Below are 20,283 nucleotides of genomic sequence, written 5' to 3' on the forward strand. Positions count from 1 at the left end.
CCTAGGAAAGTTTAGGCTCTCATGTAGAAATTATTTCACATTTCTGAGTTTAACGCTATTATTAAACAACGTTTGTAGGCAAATAAGCTATTTAAATAAAACTGAATCATCTTTTTAAAGAAAAGTTTTCTATAAATTGAGGGTTAAATATAAGATGCTTTCTATTGGCATGTAAAATAAAGTGTCACCCAAACAACCTGTGCCTAAACTACCTTTCAATATGGCCCAACAGATATCTCAGTGTAGAACATTTTCATATCAAACAACAAACAGAAGCAGATCATAAACATAATGACTTGATATGAACTTCAAGAGCAGGACATTTGAATGAAAAGCTACACAGTCCTATCTACACCGTCACAAGGCTATAATCACCTGACACAGGGCGTAGAATGATTTTGACCATGTTTTATTCTTTTTTAGTACAGTACTGTTAAAAGTTAGTTTCAACATGTTCAATTGTGAGATGGATTTTTTTTTTTTTAAGCTGAGGTCAACAAACAAAGCAAAGCTATAGAAGCAGTTGCCAAGGTTACCACAACTACAATGCTGACATTTTCAAAAAGGAAGAAAAAAAATAAGACAACCTATAACTTGATTTTAGAAATGTATGGTGCCACCATACCATACATGTTTGTAAAGCCTTTCCATTCATTTACTTTTTACTCAATTGATTTCATTGTTTATTTTTATGCGAGACAAATCACAATTATCTCTAGGTACTAACTGCACCCCAAAAAAAGAGAAAATATAATTAAAAAAGAAGAATCAGATTAAAAAGAACGTTGGTTTCATTCATATTCATCCTAACAGCGTCCTCCGGAGCGGCTACAGAGTGATATTTTGTTATGGTTACGGTCCTGGATGATCATGTGTGAGATTTATTAGGGCGTCTAATTGACCCACTGAAGGGGGAGTGTCATTTGCCGACAATGCTCTTATAGGGCAGGGGGGGACAGAAGGCACAGCAGCGGTGCCTCAGAAGGAAAAGACACCCGTGAGTGGGCACTTTATTTTTGGAATGACAAATTACAAGTTTAGGGAAGTGTGGAGGCCTTAATTTTCTTAAGCGCTTGCAATAAATAGTGAAAGTCATCGGGCAAAAACAGCTATTTATGAAGAATCTCGAAAGCGGGGAAAGAGGGAGGAATGGGTTTGAACGTCTGTATGGACAAGATATCTTCCTGGTCTTGTTCATGATTTCCATCTCTATACCAGAAAAGATTTTCACGAACTGATTAGCTAGATAAATGCTAACAAACTGCAACACAATGGCCGTGTGTGAAACAGAGCCAACAGCCAATCACATCACATGGGTTTAATCTGTATTATGCAAATGTTTGTCTGCAACACTCGACTCCAGTTTAATGGGAAGAAGACAATGAATGAAGAAATGCTTGGGAGTCCCTTTTCAGGAGAGGTTTTCGCTCCTTTTCTCTGCACCAGAACACCCCTCAAGGTGAGATTGGTTCAGTCCAGCTCTACAGCAGCACTCTGGGACAGAGATCTGGCTGGACGACGCCAAAAAGAATAGGGACTAGGGAAATAATCTGAGAACAGATGTAGAATGAGGGTCTGACAGATCCTGCCCAAGTTTCTTCTGTAAAGTTTGGGACAATACACTTAAATTTCTCTTGGTTCTCTGTAGATGCTGGGTGTGTTTATGACTTAGGTATGTTTGAATGCACATGTCTGTGGATCAGTATGTACTGTATGTCTTTACGAGGGCTGTGAGCCCAGCAGTCTCTCGATAGCGGCGTTGATGTCTCCTCCAGTAGCGATGAGGGCCTGCAGGTTGGCCTCGGGGTTGATGAAGCCCATGGAGCTCAGCTGATCCAGCTGGGACTGGAACCGCACTTCGGGGGTCTGGGGCTGCAGAGGGGACAGAAATGGAATTAAAAAAATTATGATTACATTACATTTAGCTGACGCTTTTGTCCAAAGCGATTACAATTAGTCATTCATACAAAATTGAAGGATGTAACATCAGTGCATGTGTGTGTGGTTGTACCATTGCACTTCCTCCTAGTCCTCCTGCTAGTCCTCCTGCTAGTCCGCCTACTAGTCCTCCTCCTCCTCCTCCTCCTCCTCCTCCTCCTCCACCAGCAAACATCTGGAGCATCTGTTGCATCAACTGCTGCTGGGCGGCGTTTGTTCCTGCACCGCCGGGTGAGGAGGCCGGGTTATCTGTTGGCAGGCCCCCACCTGTGGGTATGCCAGGAATCCCACCAGGAATCCCACCAGGCATCATACCAGGCATCATACCAGGCATCATACCAGGCATCATACCAGGCATCATACCAGGCATCATACCAGGCATCCCACCAGGCATCCCACCAGGCATCATACCAGGCATCCCACCGGGAACACCACCGGGAACACCACCGGGAACACCACCGGGAACACCACCAGGAACACCACCAGGACCACCACCAGGAAGTCCACCTGTCATCAAACTACACCAAATCAAAAAGCAGAGGAGTTGAGAAAAACTATATCATCAACATAAAGCACCATGTTTTAGGTGCGAGTGATCCGTACCTGGGCATGAGGCCCGGAGCTTCTGTCTGCAGCGTCTGTAGACCCTGCTGGATCTGCATCAGAGCCTGCATGGCCCGGGGGTTGGTCATCACTCCCATGGCTTCTGGGTTCTGCATCTGCAGACAGAGAGAGTAACAATCAGTTCACGAGTTGATCAACTGAGAATTAATGGCCAACTATATTATAATATTATTTTGTACGTAAATATGGCAGAAAGTTACGTGTTGAGTAGGGGTGTAACGGTATACGTACCTACATTATTCGGTACGGGCCCTTCGGTTCGGTACACGTGTGTACCGAAGTGTAGCGAACGAATATAACGTTAAACGTAAAAAATTGAGAACGTGAACAACTTCTTGGAAGTAATTTCAGGTGCTGCGTCGCAGCATTCAGACTAATTTGCTCACATTGGGTTCAGCACCTCATAGAGCGAGCAAGTCATTTCATTGGACGAGAGGCATACCAAGAGAGCTGGTCACAGGGATGCGTTCAAATTTAGTCAGTAATTTGAGGAACTGGCGATCGCAGATAAAGTTGAGCTCGAAAATCCTCCAGCATCATTGAAGTCTCCGGTTTGGGAACATTTTGGTTTCGCAGTTACGTACAAGGATGACGGACAAAGACAAGTGGACCGAACCAAAGCTGTTTGTCGGCATTGTTCAACTAAAATTGGTTACTCGGCTGGAAATACATCAAACTTGCACACTCATTTGAAAAGGCATCACCCGAACGTGAATATCACTGGTACCAAAAGAAAAAAGACTGAAGTGCAAACCCAACTCCCGCTAGCATTTAAGCCTCCACCACTCGCAAAAAGTTCAGACCGAGCCAAAGCTATTACAGACGCCAAATATCCTTATGTTGCCATGTTAGCAAAGCGCTACCTGGCTGTATCTGCTACCTCTGTTCCTAGCGAGAGGGTGTTTCTCCACGGCAGGAGACATTGTTAGTGCCAGTAGATCTGCCCTTTCGGCAAGCAATGTGGACAAGTACATTTTTCTTTAAAAAAACATGAAAATACAATGACAAGCAAGTCCTAATGTCAAACTGGCTGCTTAGGTACTAGTACAGTACAGTACAAATACAGATTATTTCAGTTAATCGAAATGCTGCACCTTAATGTTTATTGTATTATATTTTGTCTGTATTTGAGTGAATACATTATTCACAGTTTAATAATAATAAAAAAAAAACCCAAAAAATATTTTATGTTTTGCGATAATTTTTTCTGCTGTACCGAAAACGTGCCGAACCGTGTCCTAAAAACCGAGGTACGTGCCGAACCGAAATGTTTGTGAACCGTTACACCCCTAGTGTTGTATGGCGATTCCCTGCTTGTATTATTCCTTAATAAACTGAACATCTTTGTGTTTGGGACTGACAAGACAAAATATTTTAATACATCACCTTGGACTTTTAGAAACTGGAATGAACAATTTTCACTATTTTCTGACATTTTAAAGACCAAACAATGAATTGATATAATAATCTGCCAATTAATCGAACCACGAAAAATGTTTGATAGCTGCAGCCCTAGAATAAACCAACCAATCACTGGATGTGCAGTTACAATAAGGAACATTTTGACATTGAGTTTATAAGAAAAGGACTTGTGGTTCATCAAAAAAATCTTAAAAATGCCAAAAATGAATGGCACCTATACTGTATACCGTACTTCAGACAGAAATGTTCAGCATGTGTAGATAAACATCTGTGTTAAGTCTCACAATACTGGAATCAAAGCTTGTTACAGTGTCACTGTTGTGTTTTTAAGGATAAATGGACTGGGTATTGACTGAAGTGTGTGTGGTACCTGCTGCAGGAAGATGGGTAACTGAGATCTAAACTGGTCCTGCAGCTGTGGGTTTCCAGCAAACAACGGGTTATTCATCAACACCTGGTACAGAGAGGGAAAGAAAGAGAACCTAGTTTATGAATCATTCAACATCTGGCTACGCTTCTCACTCACTAAAGTAACATTTCAAATGATATACTGTTTGGTTTAACACTTTCTTGCTGGCAGAATGTTCAATCAGAGAAATAAAAGCTCTGGAGTCTCCTTGGGAGGTTCTTTTCCGTACAGTCTGCATTGTTTGTTAAAACCAAGTTAATAAGGGCTGTGTTGGTTTTGCTTTGTAATATTTGCTGCAAATGCAGATGGAGATTACTAGACATCCCTTCTGTTGAGTAAGTCACTAAATAGCTGGGCTCACTGGCCTAATGCACAACAGGCTTAGCCAGATCATTTTATTTACAATTCCTTACCAACTGCAGAGTTTAACATAATAAATCGATTCCCTATGTGGTATGCAATGTGAATAACAAAGAGGTTTAACACAATCTAAATAACCGGGACTTGCACTGTAATGTGACGTGTGCCTGTTTTCTGCACTCTGGGTTTTGTATGTATAGTTTGTGTTTGCTTGTTCACATCTTGCTGTTGCATACCTGGGAGGCCAACTCTGGGTTTTGAGAGAGCGACTGCATCATACTGCGCATGTAGGGAGCCGAGAGCATGTTCTGCATCAGCTGAGGGTTTTCCGAGATCTGCTGCATTAGACTCTGCATGCCCGGGCTGTTGAACATTCCTGAAACGCACAGGAACATAAATGTGTTTGTTTGTGTGTATGTGTACACAGGTAATTTAATAAATGACTTGAAAACAAGGTGTATTGAGAATCTTAGTCTGCTCTGTTCTTACCATTGCCCAGGCTGCCAGCGTTGATGCCCAGAGGGTTGGATACACTGGGATTGGTGCCCCCAGGGGTGCTAGTGCTTCCTGTGGTGGCCCCTCCACTCTCAGATGGGTTAGAAGAATTTTGTGGCCCCCATGGATTAGGCAGGGGCTCCCGGTTCTCTGTCCGTGATGGCTGGGCACCAGACTCAGAGTTCCCACCTAGAGCTGAGAATGGATTGTTGCCAAACTATAGAAAAAGAGATATGACAACAAAAGTGGACATTTAGTAATTCACACAACAATGGCAAGTTAAACCAGACAAAGGTTATACTGTGGAATGTGTGGAACCGTTAGCCTAAAAGGATAGACAAAGGAAATAGATCAGGGGATAATCACTCCCAGGTACCTGTTCCCTGGCAGCGCTAAACATGGGTTCCTGGATGTCCGTGTACATCCTCCGCAACGCATTGTAACCCCCTGGGATGCTCTCCAAGTTGCTCAGAGCCCGGTCCTGGTTTCGCATCATTTCTTGCATCATGGCTGGGTTTCTGGCTAGCTCCATGGTCTGATGGTGAGAGATGATGAGAGGGGGGAAAGTCAAGTAAACGTTAATTCTAAACCAAGATAGTAAAATCCTGAATATACAGATCCAACTGCAGTAGGAACTCACTGTAGTTGTGCCTGTGTTCACTACCGAAGTGCTATTCAGCCCATATTCAAATACTTTACCTGTCTCATGAGCTCCGGGTTGTTGAGCATGTGGGAGATCTCAGGGTTGCGTTCCATCAGCGTTTGCATCTGAGGGTTGGCCATGATCATTTGTCTCATCAGGTCTGGGTTGGACATCATGTTCTGTACCAACGGGTTCTCCATGATCTGAGACAGCATCTCTGGGTTGGACATGAGCTGCCTCTGCATCTGCTGCTGCAGCTCCATGAAGTTAGCCGAGCCCATGCCCATTCCAGACAGACCGGCCAGGTCACCAAAGCCAGCTGAGGAAGGTCGGATGGTTAATAACTAATTCACGGAGATAATATTGGCTGTTTCAATGTAAATAGTTACACTTAGTTGGACTCACTCAGTATGTTGGGCGTCTGTGTGTTTGGTGCGTCAGTGCCAGTAGAGCCTGCTGAGGAGGAGGGGTTGATACCCGGACTAGAGGCGGGGGAATTGCCTGCCTGAGTGGAGGTCGAGCTAGAGGCCGAGGTGCTACCGCCATCTCCTGCCCTAGAAAGAGTATTTCAAGGCGTATGGCAAGATTAGTACTCAGTTAAATAAAGTGCAGTTCACTTAATTTCACACCAAGATTGTATTACATGTTGAACATTATTACAACAAATCGATGGTCAAACCAGCATGCTTTGTACAATAATGGAGCCTTACTTCTGTGCCGTCTTTATGACCAGGTGAACTGTCAGGCCATCCTTGATGCCGTGCTGGCTGAGGCTGTCGCCATCCTTCAAGATCTTCCCTGCAAAAATCAGAACCAACTGGTCCTGTTTGGCTTTGAACCGCCTTGAGATCTCTTCTTTAAACTAAAAAACAGCATGAAATGAAGAGAGATTAGATTAAATGGGACAAAAAAAGCAAGGTGGAAAAGAAACAGGAAATTAAAAAAGGATAATATCAAGAATAATATGGTTACACCTCAGTATGGCTGTTAGAATCTTTTTATGTTCTGTTGCAACCTTCAGGCTTTAAATGCCAGTTTCCAAGAAAGACCTTTGTACTTATCCTATTAGCAGCAGTTTGAACACGCCACAAATCTGCCAATTCACGGTTGCTCTTTGACTACTGTGTAAAGTGTCATTTGTACAGAAATTAGTCTTATCCAATACAAAGCTGCTTTCCTATGACAAGTTATTTTCAACAGTAAATAAGGGCGATCATATCTTATCACAGCATCCCAGTCAGTTTTATATTGTGCTGATGGGGCCACACACTCAAATGTTGACATTCACAAATGATCTGATATGTTAAAGGTGAAACAACAGCTACAAGATCAAGAGAAATTGAAACAAAGCTGATGAATCGCGCAAATAGTGTCATTATTTTTGTAATAGTCGATGCTGTTTTGGAAATCCTTAATGTTCTTTTCTCCCTGAGTATAGTTTCATTGATAACATGTGTTTTTAAAAAGCAGATGACCTTAATTATTGTTTTGTGTACACCCTGGCAGACTAGTAACCACTGTGTGGTAGATGAGGATTTAAGTAAAAAATGAACAAAGAATGCTGTTATTCACTTAATTCCTTAGCTTTAACTATTTCAAAGCACTTAAAAATTATATAAATTATGTGTCACACAAAATTCAAAATCTTACTATTATCCAATTTAAAGCCACATGTAGATAAGGATGACAACACACACTTGGAAGTGAGGGATCCAAGTCCAATGGTTGAACATGAAACACACACAACCAGATAAGAGGCTACTTAAGACCACACTGTAATTACAATAACTAGTCTATACGGAAAACAAAGCTAAAGAAACCACTGTGGCTGCATGGGTCGCCTTATGGTTTCACTGTAACACGTCGCCAAGCCAACAGTAGCTTTGAGAGTAGGTTTATTCCCTGGAAAGCCGAATGACTCAGTGGCAGCAGTGAGAATGTTCTAGACTAGAGTGATAGCAATCCTTAGCTAACCCTAAGCTCTTGAGCTAAAATGGGAAATGAAAGCAATTCATCACACCATTTATCCAAAATCACTTCCATGGTTTTATCAAGACATCGTGGCTTCAGTACAGCCCGTCAGCTGACACTTGTTTGGCTACAGTTAGCTAACGTAGACTTAGCTCGCAAGCTGAGTTAGCGAACTAGCTAACTGTTAACAGTTAGCTCGTTAGCCGGTTAGCCATTTCCTTTATTAACGTGGCTATACCTCTCATATCGGATATCAACGGCGTTTATAAGACCACAAAGTTGTTCACCAAAGCAGTAGTACTTTCATCACACACAAACACCTTGGTTTTACACACTATCAGTTAGCCGGTAAAAGTGACGATAATTGCTAACAGGGCTAGCTAGCTTCCTAGCTGAAGTTGTGGGCATGACGTTAGAGCAGGCAGCTTCCCACCTGCGAAACGACTTACCTGAGTGACAGAAGCATCTTCTGCGATGGCGATTTCTTCTTTGTCTTTAGGTGTTTTCACTGTGACCTTAATAATAGTTCCCTCTGCTTCTTCAGGTTTATTATTGTTGTTATTTCCAGGATCTGCGGCGCCTTGGTCAGCCATCTTTACTCCGCCGATGGAACAGCTCGGGTCTGGCGTCAGCTTCCGGGTCATAAGAGGTCAAACCTTTTTCCAGAAAGAAGCTTATGAAGTTCCCCCCTGTTCATCCATGATGTCCGTCGGCTCATCTAAATCCCAAGATTGGAAATAAGTTTCTCCCTTGAATTGTACGTTGTTGATGCAGGTTTAATTAAAGGACACCTATCATGCTATATTTGAACAATATATTGTAGGGCCTTACCTATATAAGTATAGTATTTTTTTCAAAATACCAAAAAGATCCTGCATTTTAGCCATGCCTAATTTCGCTCTATTTGCTCTTTCCAGCCCTGTTTTTGCAGGGGGCTGATTCTGTGAGCTGCAGTTGACCACGCCCCCCCTGCAGGAGAGGGGAGCTTGCTTTGAGAACAGCTGCTAGGCTGCAACGGGAGAAGAGGGGGAGAAAAGGAGTTTTCCGTCGGTACGTCCACACAGCAGCTTTTCAAAAATCTTGAAAATTTTGGAGCTGGGCGTGTCTGACAGCTTGGGGATTTTTTGCGAGCAATGCGACCAACAATCAATCACATGAATCTCCCGCCCCGATATACAAAGCAAAAAACCCCGGGGATTTTATGCGAGCAATATATATATATATATATATAAACTCCCCAAACAGGCGAAAACCTACCAGTTTCACCCACTGTCTCTGCCACCTCCCTCCATGCCTGGTTCCTCCGGTTTGTATCCCGTTAATAGTTCTGGTCGTAAAGAACCGGGTGATTTGCTAACGTAATTTCTCGTTTGGAATAATGAGGAAATTAACTGCGGTCTGGTTCTCCCTGCTTACACGCGGTTTGATTGGCTAGCGCTTCTACTGTCAGATTTGCATAAACGTGTTTGATTGGCTGGCGCTTCCAGCTCAGCTTCAAAAGTTGAACATTGCTCAACTTTTGAATCCTGAGAGGCTTCTCAATTCTTAAATTTCTCCTCCTCGACTCCCCTCCTCGAGACTTAGTCCCGCCCACAGGAGATGCGAGCGGAGGACCGAGGAGGGGAACCGAGGAGAGAGGAGGGGAAGCAGCAGACGTTTAAAGAAATGAGAACTCCTCTCCTCTGAGCGGTCATATTAAAGTGACGTCCGTTCATTATTACGTGGCAACAGCTGCATCAGCTGGCGAGTGTTTTGTCATATTTTATAATCTCTGTTAGATCATCTGAACATTGTTCCCCCACATATTTACTTTGAATTCATTGAGAGTGCGGTATAATGAGACAATAACAGGCTACAGATGCGGACACACACACACACACACACACACACACACACACACACACACACACACACACACACACACACACACACACACACACACACACACACACACACACACACACACACACACACACACACACACACACACACACACACACACACACACACACACACACACATATATATTTATATAAATATATGCAATTTAAAGTATGAGAGCACTCTCATAATAACGTAACACAATCAGAGACTGGATATATCCCCCCCCCCCCCCCCCTCTCTCTGGTCGCTGAAATGGGGCCCTGGGGCTGATGGCAAACCGTGTTTCATAAGGGACAAACCAGTGGACTTTACTTCCTCTTGATACCGGCGGTTATTTACAAAAAAAACACCTACATATAGCCTACTTGTTGTTATTGTGCTTCTGTCTTTCTGTGTCTTTTCATCTGTAAACTCCCTCAACGCGCCGCTCTCTTCTCTTGATCGCCCTCTCATGGGTGTTCAGTTCAATGTCCCGCTTCATTGTAGGATTTCTGCCATGTCTCCACTTTAGTTTGACCATCTGTTACTAAGTTATGGAATACTAAAAAAATAAGTAATTAGATACCTTACCGTTACTGTCTGCGCTCATAAAGAATGATAAGAATAATGGGTATTGAACTGGTTTAATTAATTAGTGTGTTTTTTTAAGGTAATTAGTTAGAGGCCCTATTTTATCAGTATGTCTGGACTGCACAGAAGTTACAATGGTCAAACTCATAGACTGTATATATAAATGGACGTAGGGTCCGTGACGTCACCCATAGAATTCTGCAGAGTTGCCGTGAAGCCCTTAGTAGGCGGAGTCGGCCACTAACGGCTCGACAGTGACGTCAGAGTTCAACTCCCGCCTGTTCCAGCCTGTTCCAAATAAGGGAAAAGAGGCGGAGCCGAGGCGGGACCTGCTGCCACCGAGCTGGAAGTTCCAGAGCTAGCTGAAGCTACCAAACTAAGCTAACATGCTCCCCATCTGCACACTGCCGTCGCATTTTACGTTTCTAAGGTAAGCGGACATTAAACTATTCAGCAAAACTATAAATAATAATCTAAGTTATTGAGTTTTTAGCATAATACTTCAGAATCTTAAAACCCCTTAATGTTTGTATGCAATTGTGCTAAATTCAACACTGGAATAAAGCAAATATTAATATGTTTGCATGACATTAGTTATTTGTATTTTGATATCACTTAACTACACGTTTAATACATTTAAGTCATGCTAAGGTACATGTGATGGTACCTAGTTAGTGCTCTTACCTGTGAGGCCTCCTCCAAACAGCATAATAACCAGACTGTATCATTACAACTAAGTACCAGTTCTAGATCCTTGACTTTAGACAAACAATTCAAGAGACAAAATGTATTTAAAGACCAATCTTTATTTGAATGTGCCTCTTAACCTGATATATTAGTTATACAGTAATAGTATTTACAATCTAAAAAAACTGAGCAACTCAACAGTCAACTTTATGTTTCTTATTGTCTAAAGCATTTATTATTTTCATTTTCCCCCTCTCATATTCAGTGTGGACGGATTGAGACAGCATGGTGTCCAGAGAGCTGCAGAGACTTCAGGGAGAAACCTCCGTGTGATGGACGTCCAGTCTGTTGGTGTGGAGAGGACTGAGGGTCTTTCCTCAGCGAGGAAGACCAGGCCTGATGGAGGAGCCCATGCTGGGCAAAGCTGATACCAACTGCACAGGCCTAGTCTGTCACTTTATTTGACTAAATGTGTTTACTTATAAATGTAATAGGTTTACACCTTCTGTCCATATGTGCTTTTTATTTAAAACATTTGATTAACTTTTGGTTCACATTTCAATAAATTATATTTGTATTTGCACTCCTTTCGTCCATTAATAATAATAATTCCTTGCATTTATTATAGCATTTATTATGTGCTCAAAGCACTTAACACATATTTTTATATACATGCAATGGTCACTGTGGACAATACCCACAGGAGCAAGTTCAGGTGAAGTGTCTTGCCCAAAGACACAACGGCTTTACAGACGCAGCAGCGGCGGGTTTCACCCCTTGATCTGATGATCATTGCACAGCACACTGCGCCACACCGTCCATCTTCACGCCTCGAAGTCATCGAGGCGCTTTTACAAGTACACATTGATATTATACATGTGGACTGTGGACAATACCCACAGGAGCAAATCCGGGTGAAGTGTCTTGCCCAAGGACACAACGGCCTGACGCAGTGGCGGCAGGAGCGGGTTTCGAACTGGAGTTCCCCAGCACCCCTTTGATCTGATGATCAGATGCACAGACCACTGCGCCACCCGTCCCATTATTCTTACTGAAAATGTTAGATTACACATTCACATCTGACTGAAGATTGGCCACATTTATTTGTGATGTTGCAAACTCTGCGGTACAAGGCACAAGCAATGTGAAGCTCATAAAGTGAGGCAAATAGAAATAATCAGCTGATGGAGTGTAGATGTGGAAATAGGTGCATTCGATCAGCTGACTGTTTTTACAATAAAAGTAGTTTCTTATGGCGCATTTCCACTGCAGCGGGTAGCCCCGTTTAAGCGTCCTTAACCGTCCTCAAGCGGCCAGGCCAGTTTTTGGTGGCATTTCCATATAGCCTAGTACCGGCTAGCGGGTACTTTTTCCCTCTTTTTCCGGCCCCATAAAATCGTGGTTCTATCAGACCAGGCCAGGGCTGTGACGTCAACACTCGACTGCTGATTGGTCAGAGAGAATCGTCACAAGATCGCGCGCGAGATCATCCCTAGCGTCGCATATAGATCTAGAAGCAAGCTTGCAGCATTTTGTAAACGGAGGAGCTACAAAAAAGGCAACGTCGAAGAAAAGCACACCGTGGTCGACCGAGGAGGTGACGACGTTCCTTAATCTCATTGGGGATGATAAAATCCAGCGTGAGCTCGACGGAACAACGCGAAATGTGAAAGTGTTCCAGGATGTCTCTGCACAGATGTCCGAACGCGGATTTTCGAGGAATTTCCTGCGATGTAGGGAAAACGGCAACGGCTTTACTGGAGTCCCTGCAAGGTACGCTCACTTCTAACAAAGAAGTCTATTTTATCCTTACATTAATGTTCGACAACCCATGCTTTTATGGAGCCCCGAAGAGCTACATAGCTAGCTAAGGCAGATAGCCTAGGCAGATAGCCTTAGCTAGAGCTATTGTTTGCCAACACCATATGTGCCATTGTTTACGTTCAGTTTTTCTTTTCTATAGTTGTTGTTGCTATTTAGTATTGTGCTGCAGTAGTTTGTGGAATTAACAAGTCATTTTGCTGTTCTAGATGATTACATTGGGACTCGTGAGGAGGAACATTCCCGAACAACGGGTGATGGCAGTGTTCCGTCCACATCGTCATCGAATCCAGAACGGACCCCAGCCGAAGAATCGACACCAACTCAACCACCAACACCGAGTGCCATCACGACACCGCAGCGTGTGGTTCTAGGTAAGAAATAGAAATGGCAAAACGACTGGAATTGTGTTTTGTTTTTTTAAACCTTGGATCATCCATCGTCAGTAATTAAAATAAGCTATACCACTGTGTGGAAATGCTCTGTTACAAGTCTTAGCTAGTAAGCAGCTAGTACAGTTGTGTGTGACATCCTATCATATACATATATTTATATTCATTATCAACAGGCTGGACATAATGCAATTCACTTTCACAATCATTGTAAACATCTAGGGCCAGAACTTTCTTTAGTTCACCTTACTGTTGTTCTGTTTATACATGTTATTCTTATATCCTTGTGTGACCTGTACCTGTCCTGTGTTTTTTCCTTATTGCTAATTATTATCTTATTGTCACCCAGGCAAGAGGAAACGAGGAGGAGAGGATCGGGCCCAGCAGGAACGGCACCATGACTGGGCAGCCGACTGGCCCGTCTCCTCCGTGATACTTAAAAAACCCGTAATAGTTATTGTACATATTATATATTTGATCTAGTTAATTTTTAAATGCAACATTTGTACTTCCTTGTTTATTTATTTTCTTAAAAATGTTCATTTTATATTTACAAATCCATGTATATTTATGCTGGCTGCAATACAGTTTTACATTTTTTATTTGTATTGTTTAATGGCATGCCTTTTTGATACAACATTTTTTTTGTATTTTTATACTGCCATCAATAAAGTACTTCTTTGACTTATCTTATCTCTTGTTGATAATGAATGGCACCCAACAGAAAAAAATCAGATTCACATAATCTTGATTTAGAGAAGATATAAACATACATGAATTTTTAAAGCAATAACAAACACCATCAGTTAGGAAAAAGCCCCTTACTTTTAAGAGATTTAAAGCAATACATTGAGTTTGCTAGCTTGAGGTCCTCCTCTAAAACATTACATGTTTATTTTGTAATAGTATTAAGAATACATGATAAATATATAATACATGTAGAAATTGCTCAATTGTAATACCCTCGTTCTACCCTCGTTCTACTAGACTCAAACACATTCCTTATATATTTCAAAGACGAGAGAACAAAAGAAACCTATAACCCATTCAAGCAAGCTTTTAACATGTCTAGAAGAAAGATTGAGGTTATATTTTAATATATTATTTTATATTGTGGATACTTTAGCCTCCATCCATGTTTACAATTGTCCACACTATTTTACACTTGCATTTATGAATATAGTGTTGCTGTGTTTTACACTTTAGTATTTATGTTTATAGTTAGCTTTGATATTTGCTTAATTGATTAGAAAGATTTTCTTTTCATGATCTGATATTTCCTCAAATGTTATTATGGGGCAGTACTTACTGGTGCTTGAATTTCAAATATTCAATTCAGATTATATTTGTTTAAAACATTTGACAAACACATGTATATGAAAAAAAAAGGATTTATTTATGTTCAATACAATGAATACAATACAATGCTTGCTGTGATCACTTTCCTTCTTGCTGTGATAACAAGCCACACACCAAGAAACAAGTAAACGATCGCTTCCACATCCTCCATTGTTGTGTGTGTTTTGTGAGTTGTGTCGCATTGAAGATGACGCCACTGAAGTTTTACCCAGCGTCGCTCCGACCACAAAGCTGATCGCCCCGCCTACACTGCGTTGCTACCCCAGGTCCTAAACCGTAATGGAAATGCCCCACGGCCTCGGCCGGCCAGCGAGGCAGCCCGAGGCCTGAGCGAGGACGCTTAAACGGGGCTACCCCGTTGCAGTGGAAATGCGCCATTAGTGTACTGGTCTTAAAATCTCATAACATCAGCTTTTAATGTTCCTCTTGGATGTTCTTCTTGACCCTTGTCTTTCAGGCATGTCCTTTCCTAAGAAAAATGATAGGAAATATAAAACACATTATTGCAGAACAAGTGTGTTATTTATGAAAGCAGTGTGTTTGTGTGTTTAGGGGCTGTAGATATAATTATTTTGTAATTGTAATGTTTTTTTTTTATTTCAACAGTGAGCTACAAAGACAATCAGAGAATGAACAGTATGAAGTTCATCAACATTGAAATATATGTTATTATCAAAATAATATTTAACTGTTATCAAAACGTAGTGCAACTGTCGAAGCTTGCTCTGTTGTCTCACTGAAAGAATAACTTTTACCACGTTTTTTAAAGACAATATTGAGAGATAAATAGTAGCAGTTCTCACTATGTGTGAAATATCTTTGCCTTCAATACATTACATTAGAAAGCTGACAAAATCATAGTGCTTGTTAACATCTAAATGTAACTTTTTGCATGGAAAAAACCCTCAACTTAACTGATGTGTAGGTGATCTAGTATTTAGTATTGTTTAATGGAATGTATATTAGTGTATTAAAGTCAATACTTCATTCATTTAAACCAATATCTTTCTTGATTCTTTGTACAGTATGAAAAAAGAGTCTTTGTACCTGTGCTGAAGTTCACTGCTGTCTCTCACTCTCTGGTCCAGCCTGTCTGCATCACGTGGACACCTTAAACCAGGGGTCTGCAACCTTTTTGACCAAAAGAGCCATTTCGCTCCTTTTTTCCAAAAAATGTTTTGTCTGGAGCCGCAAAACATATTTCATAGTTTTGTATTGTTATATCAGACAAAAACTACAGTTTTTTTGCATTTATTAGGCTATTTATTACATGATATAAAACTGTTAACCTCTAATAAGAAACAAAGAACTTTTATAAGGAGAATTAAAAATAATACACAGGCCTACTTTAAAATAAATTAAACACAGCACTTGGGGAGTCCTCTGCACATTTGAAGGGGAAACAAATATTATTAAATGGGCCCACTTTGAAATAAATAAAACAAATATATCTGCACCCTAAAAAGAGTTAAAGGTAAGAATGGAGAAACCAGCTCGAGTGCGCTAGAATTTGAAAGTACACAACCGGAAAAAATATGCCTCTTCCTTCAGACTTTCTTACAGAGTCCCTCCTCCAACACACACGAACGCGCACATGACCAATGAGGGCAAGATATAAGTTTGTGCCCAGATGGAAGGCTGACAGGCAGGTAGGCCATTCTGTTATTTTAGCCGGGCCGGCTCAGATGATTGGTCGTGCTTTTTACAGCGCTACGGCTTCCAGAGATTACTTTTTGTATGTATTTATTGTCAAAGCATTTATTGCTATCAGGACGTTAAGAGCATTCCATGGAATATAACAAAAAGTGTTTTCTGAAATAAATTACATACCCCATTGAATTATGACTGACGGTCGTCAGCTGTCTTCCTCTCCCTCGTAAAGGCTGCACCACCGTTGACAACTTCTCTCTACATATCAAACATACCGGTAAACCAGCATCGTTTGCTGTGAAAGCAGATAACTCTGTCCACACAGAATTAAATCCTGTGTTCCTCCGGTACTTTTCTTTGATTTATCCATAGTTCGCTCATCGAGCCGGGGGTCAGGTTATTCGCCTCCAAGAAAAGGCGCTCGCGCGGGACCGGAGCAGGATGTGACGCATATTTTAGTTGACCTAATTAAAACCGTTTTGTTTTTTATTTATGTGTCACAGTATCACCTCAAAATACAACATACGAAACATTTTCAACCATCCAACAAAATATAAATAGTCCTACAAATACTTTTATTTTATTTCCTTCTTATTTTTGTCTAAGCTCAAGGGAGCCAGAGCAGAGGGCTTAAAGGGCCGCCCGTGGGCCGCGGGTTGCCGACCCCTGCCTTAAACAAACAGATATACAGTGGCGTTTCTATATGTACAAAAGTGGTGGGGCACAAAAAACTCAGATGTCTATATATAAGCTTCTGCAGAGAGGTTCATGGCTGGTGAGGCACTGTCACTGACTCTTCAGGTTTACAAATATATTAAATCAAAATATAATATTATTTTCAAAAGCTTTTTTTGTCTGATGCTTCAATTCATTTTAAACAGACAGTTCAACAGAAGGATACCCAAAAAAAATGTAATTTTATCATTTAAATATTGAATTGTTCTCTCTTAGTAAGATCCCATTTTCAATAAAATTGCAGTCTTACCTTGACTTGAAGATTAAGTCCATTTGCCTATCCTTCTGGACAAAAATCTCTATTACTTTTTTGTAAAAGTCCTCCTTATCTTCTTGTAGTTTCAAAAGTCTATCATAAATCTAATCTAATCAATAGATTTTTGATTCGAAAATGATAAAAGTAGGGTAGACATGTGGATATTATCCGGCTGAACACAACGTACATTTATCTAACAGCTACGTTTCCCACAGATCTTATTTTGAGCTATTTTCTAAAATCCTATGGAGAAATCTCGTTGCTTGTTTGTGGAGGGAAGCCATGCGCAGCTTACTTCCTGGTTTTAGGACGCCTCACTGCAGCTCTCTCTCCTCCTCTTCACACACCACACTTTTCGCGGCACACGTACTTACAGCCAATCAGCTCTGAATTATGTGAGATGACGTATGGTGGGGATGGCAGCACTTTGCCCCTATGGTCATTATTTTTTGCCACACATATTAAATAGGAAAATACTCTGAGCATGCGCAGTGTAGTATTTACAGTCACCGTTCACTTAGACAGTCAGAGGGAGGGGCAGGATCAGGTTGTCCCACATGGCTCTAAACAGCTCAATAGGCACACTGTAGACACTAATTAGAAGAACACAGACTAAAACAGCAATGTACAGACGAATCAGATGATTAAACATGATCTTAAAATATATTTTATATATTTTTTAATTTATTTTTTGCATTTTGTTGTAATCATTATTTTAATACTTTCTGCTGACACTAGGTGGGGCTGTGCCCCACCTGCCCCTAATGACCAGTCGCCACTGCAGATATATATATGTAAAGTACCAAGTGTACAAACAATATAACTGATTCTCTTCTGTTCAACATGTTGGATTGTGTATTGTCCGAGTCAGGGTCCTTTTTATTTTACTGTAACTTTGGAAGTTGTGTTACCAATGCTTACTGTTTATTTGATACCCATTTGGTAATGCAATTAATAAAAACAACAAGGTTTGGGTTCGTTCTTCAGATGACTGTGACGTTAACGTGTAAGCTCAATAATGCTCCAGCTCAACCAACCATATTGTAATATCTAAGTAATCATCTTGCAATATGACATTAATAATTGTAATATACACATCTTATTGTGAGGTTGATTTCACATACACTACTTCGAGCATAGCCAATTTAAATTAACCTTAGCGATGCATACAGTGCTATGGAAGCCCATTTCCGCCACTTGAAGAAAAAAAAAATCCCCATGAAAAGTCATAATTATGAGATAAAAAAGTCAAAATGAGATAAAAAGTCATAATAATGAGATAAGAAGTGCGAAATAATGAGATAAAAAGTCATAATTATGAGATAAGAAGTGCGCATGCGCTGCAGTGGCGCTGTCTTTAAAGGTCCCTTCATCACCTTGCAAACAGCATCTATCTAGTCCTAAATAAGCTAACTATTACAGGTGACTTTTGTAAATGTTAGATGTTACATATAGCCTATATTGCAGCTAAACTACAACAATGCAGTTCATAGCTTTGACGCCAATGACGCAGTTTAGAGCAATATATAGACATTTTTTTTATATAGACATTTTTTATTGATTGGGATAAACCCCTTGAGATGCACCATCTCGTTTTCAAGGGGGTCCCGACAATAGCAACAACTTACAGACATAAACAAAAATTGATTCATCAGGTTCCAAGATGGCGCCAGTGTATGTGGCTTGCCGTCTGTCGCTCGCAACCTGGTTTATGTTTATACTATTTATGTCACTTGTCACTGATAGTGTAAGCTCTCTACTGGCGTATGATCGTCAAACACTCCTGGATATTCGCCTCTCTGCCAAGAACCTGTAGGAGTTTGATCGTTGTGATCAAAAAACGTTCTGTCCCCCGTTCCTGTCTGGGATACCTGCTCACTTATACCGAGCTCCTCCGCGGAGGCCAGCTGGAGGCCAGCTGGTGAAGCTGAAAGCTTGGTTGGCACTATCCTCGTCCCTCCGGACTGAAAATGGAGCGGTTCAACGACTCGTTTTTTCTCGGCGTTTACTGGATCCTATCGACCCTTGGCTGGTACCTGTCGTCGGCTCTGCTGAGGAAACCCAACCCCCCCGCCGCTGTCATTCCCGTTCAGACGTGGAGTGAATCCTCTGAACCTGCGGCCGCTGGAACTGCGGTCAACTCAGCCGTCTCTCAAATTTGCCTGGTCAAATGAACAGTTCTTCATTTTTGAGTGCGCGATTTATAGCGCCTTTACGGTAATCGCTGAGAAGCGGCACTAACGCAAGAGTAAAATAATGCATGTTTTTTCTGCTTCATGCGATACAAATTATTTTTACCATGAGTTCTTAAGAAAACTAACACTGTTTGACTCAGTACAATAAAATGAAGTACTTTTACTGTCTTTTTTCTGGGTAATACTCTCAAATTCCCCTCCTGAGAACAAAATCATGCAACTTCTGCTATATTTGATGAGATAAAATGATTTTTAGCGATACATCCTTAATAAAAGTGATACTGTTGGACTCAGTACTTGTTAGACTACTACCACAAGTACAATCAAGTACTTTTACTGTATACCTTTGAGTAATCCCCTGTCAAACTCCCCTCCAGAGTACAATAATGCATGTTTTCTGCCATCTTTGATTTGAGATCAAATGATTTTGTGCAATAAGATCTTAATGTAATTGGTACTGTTGGATTCAGTACTACTTGGACTACTACCAAAAGTATAATCAAGTACTTTTACTGTGTACTTTTTGAGTAATCCTTTGTCAAACTCCCCTCCAGAGTACAATAATGCATGTTTTCTGCCATCTTTGATGAGAGATAAAATGATTTTGTGCAATAAGTTCTTAATGAAATTGGTACTGTTGGATTCAGTACTACTTGGACTACTACCAAAAGCACAATCAAGTACTTTTACTGTGTACTTTTTGAGTAATCCTTTGTCAAACTCCACCCCTGAGTACAATAATGCATGTTTTCTGCCATCTTTGATTTGAGATTAAATGATTTTGTGCAATAAGTTCTTAATGAAATTGGTACTGTTGGATTCAGTACTACTTGGACTACTACCAAAAGTACAATCAAGTACTTTTACTGTGT

The 20,283-nt window shown here is 41.0% G+C and overlaps 1 protein-coding gene across 1 annotated transcript; it reads right to left on the reverse strand.

The window, feature by feature from the left end:
* Window positions 1-393: 393 nt before the first annotated feature.
* LOC117455090 (ubiquilin-4-like) lies at window positions 394-8,521 on the reverse strand. Its single transcript, XM_034094451.2, has 11 exons — window positions 8,312-8,521; window positions 6,602-6,753; window positions 6,297-6,445; window positions 5,948-6,210; window positions 5,625-5,783; window positions 5,243-5,465; window positions 4,990-5,129; window positions 4,355-4,438; window positions 2,542-2,657; window positions 2,012-2,456; window positions 394-1,872 (listed from the first exon to the last, which is right to left on the reverse strand). Exons 1-11 carry the CDS (start codon window positions 8,504-8,506, stop codon window positions 1,720-1,722), a joined length of 2,079 nt encoding a protein of 692 aa, XP_033950342.1. The 5' UTR covers window positions 8,507-8,521; the 3' UTR covers window positions 394-1,719.
* Window positions 8,522-20,283: the final 11,762 nt, after the last annotated feature.

Source organism: Pseudochaenichthys georgianus, chromosome 11, assembly GCF_902827115.2.
Source record: "Pseudochaenichthys georgianus chromosome 11, fPseGeo1.2, whole genome shotgun sequence".
NCBI classification, from domain to species: domain Eukaryota; kingdom Metazoa; phylum Chordata; class Actinopteri; order Perciformes; family Channichthyidae; genus Pseudochaenichthys; species Pseudochaenichthys georgianus.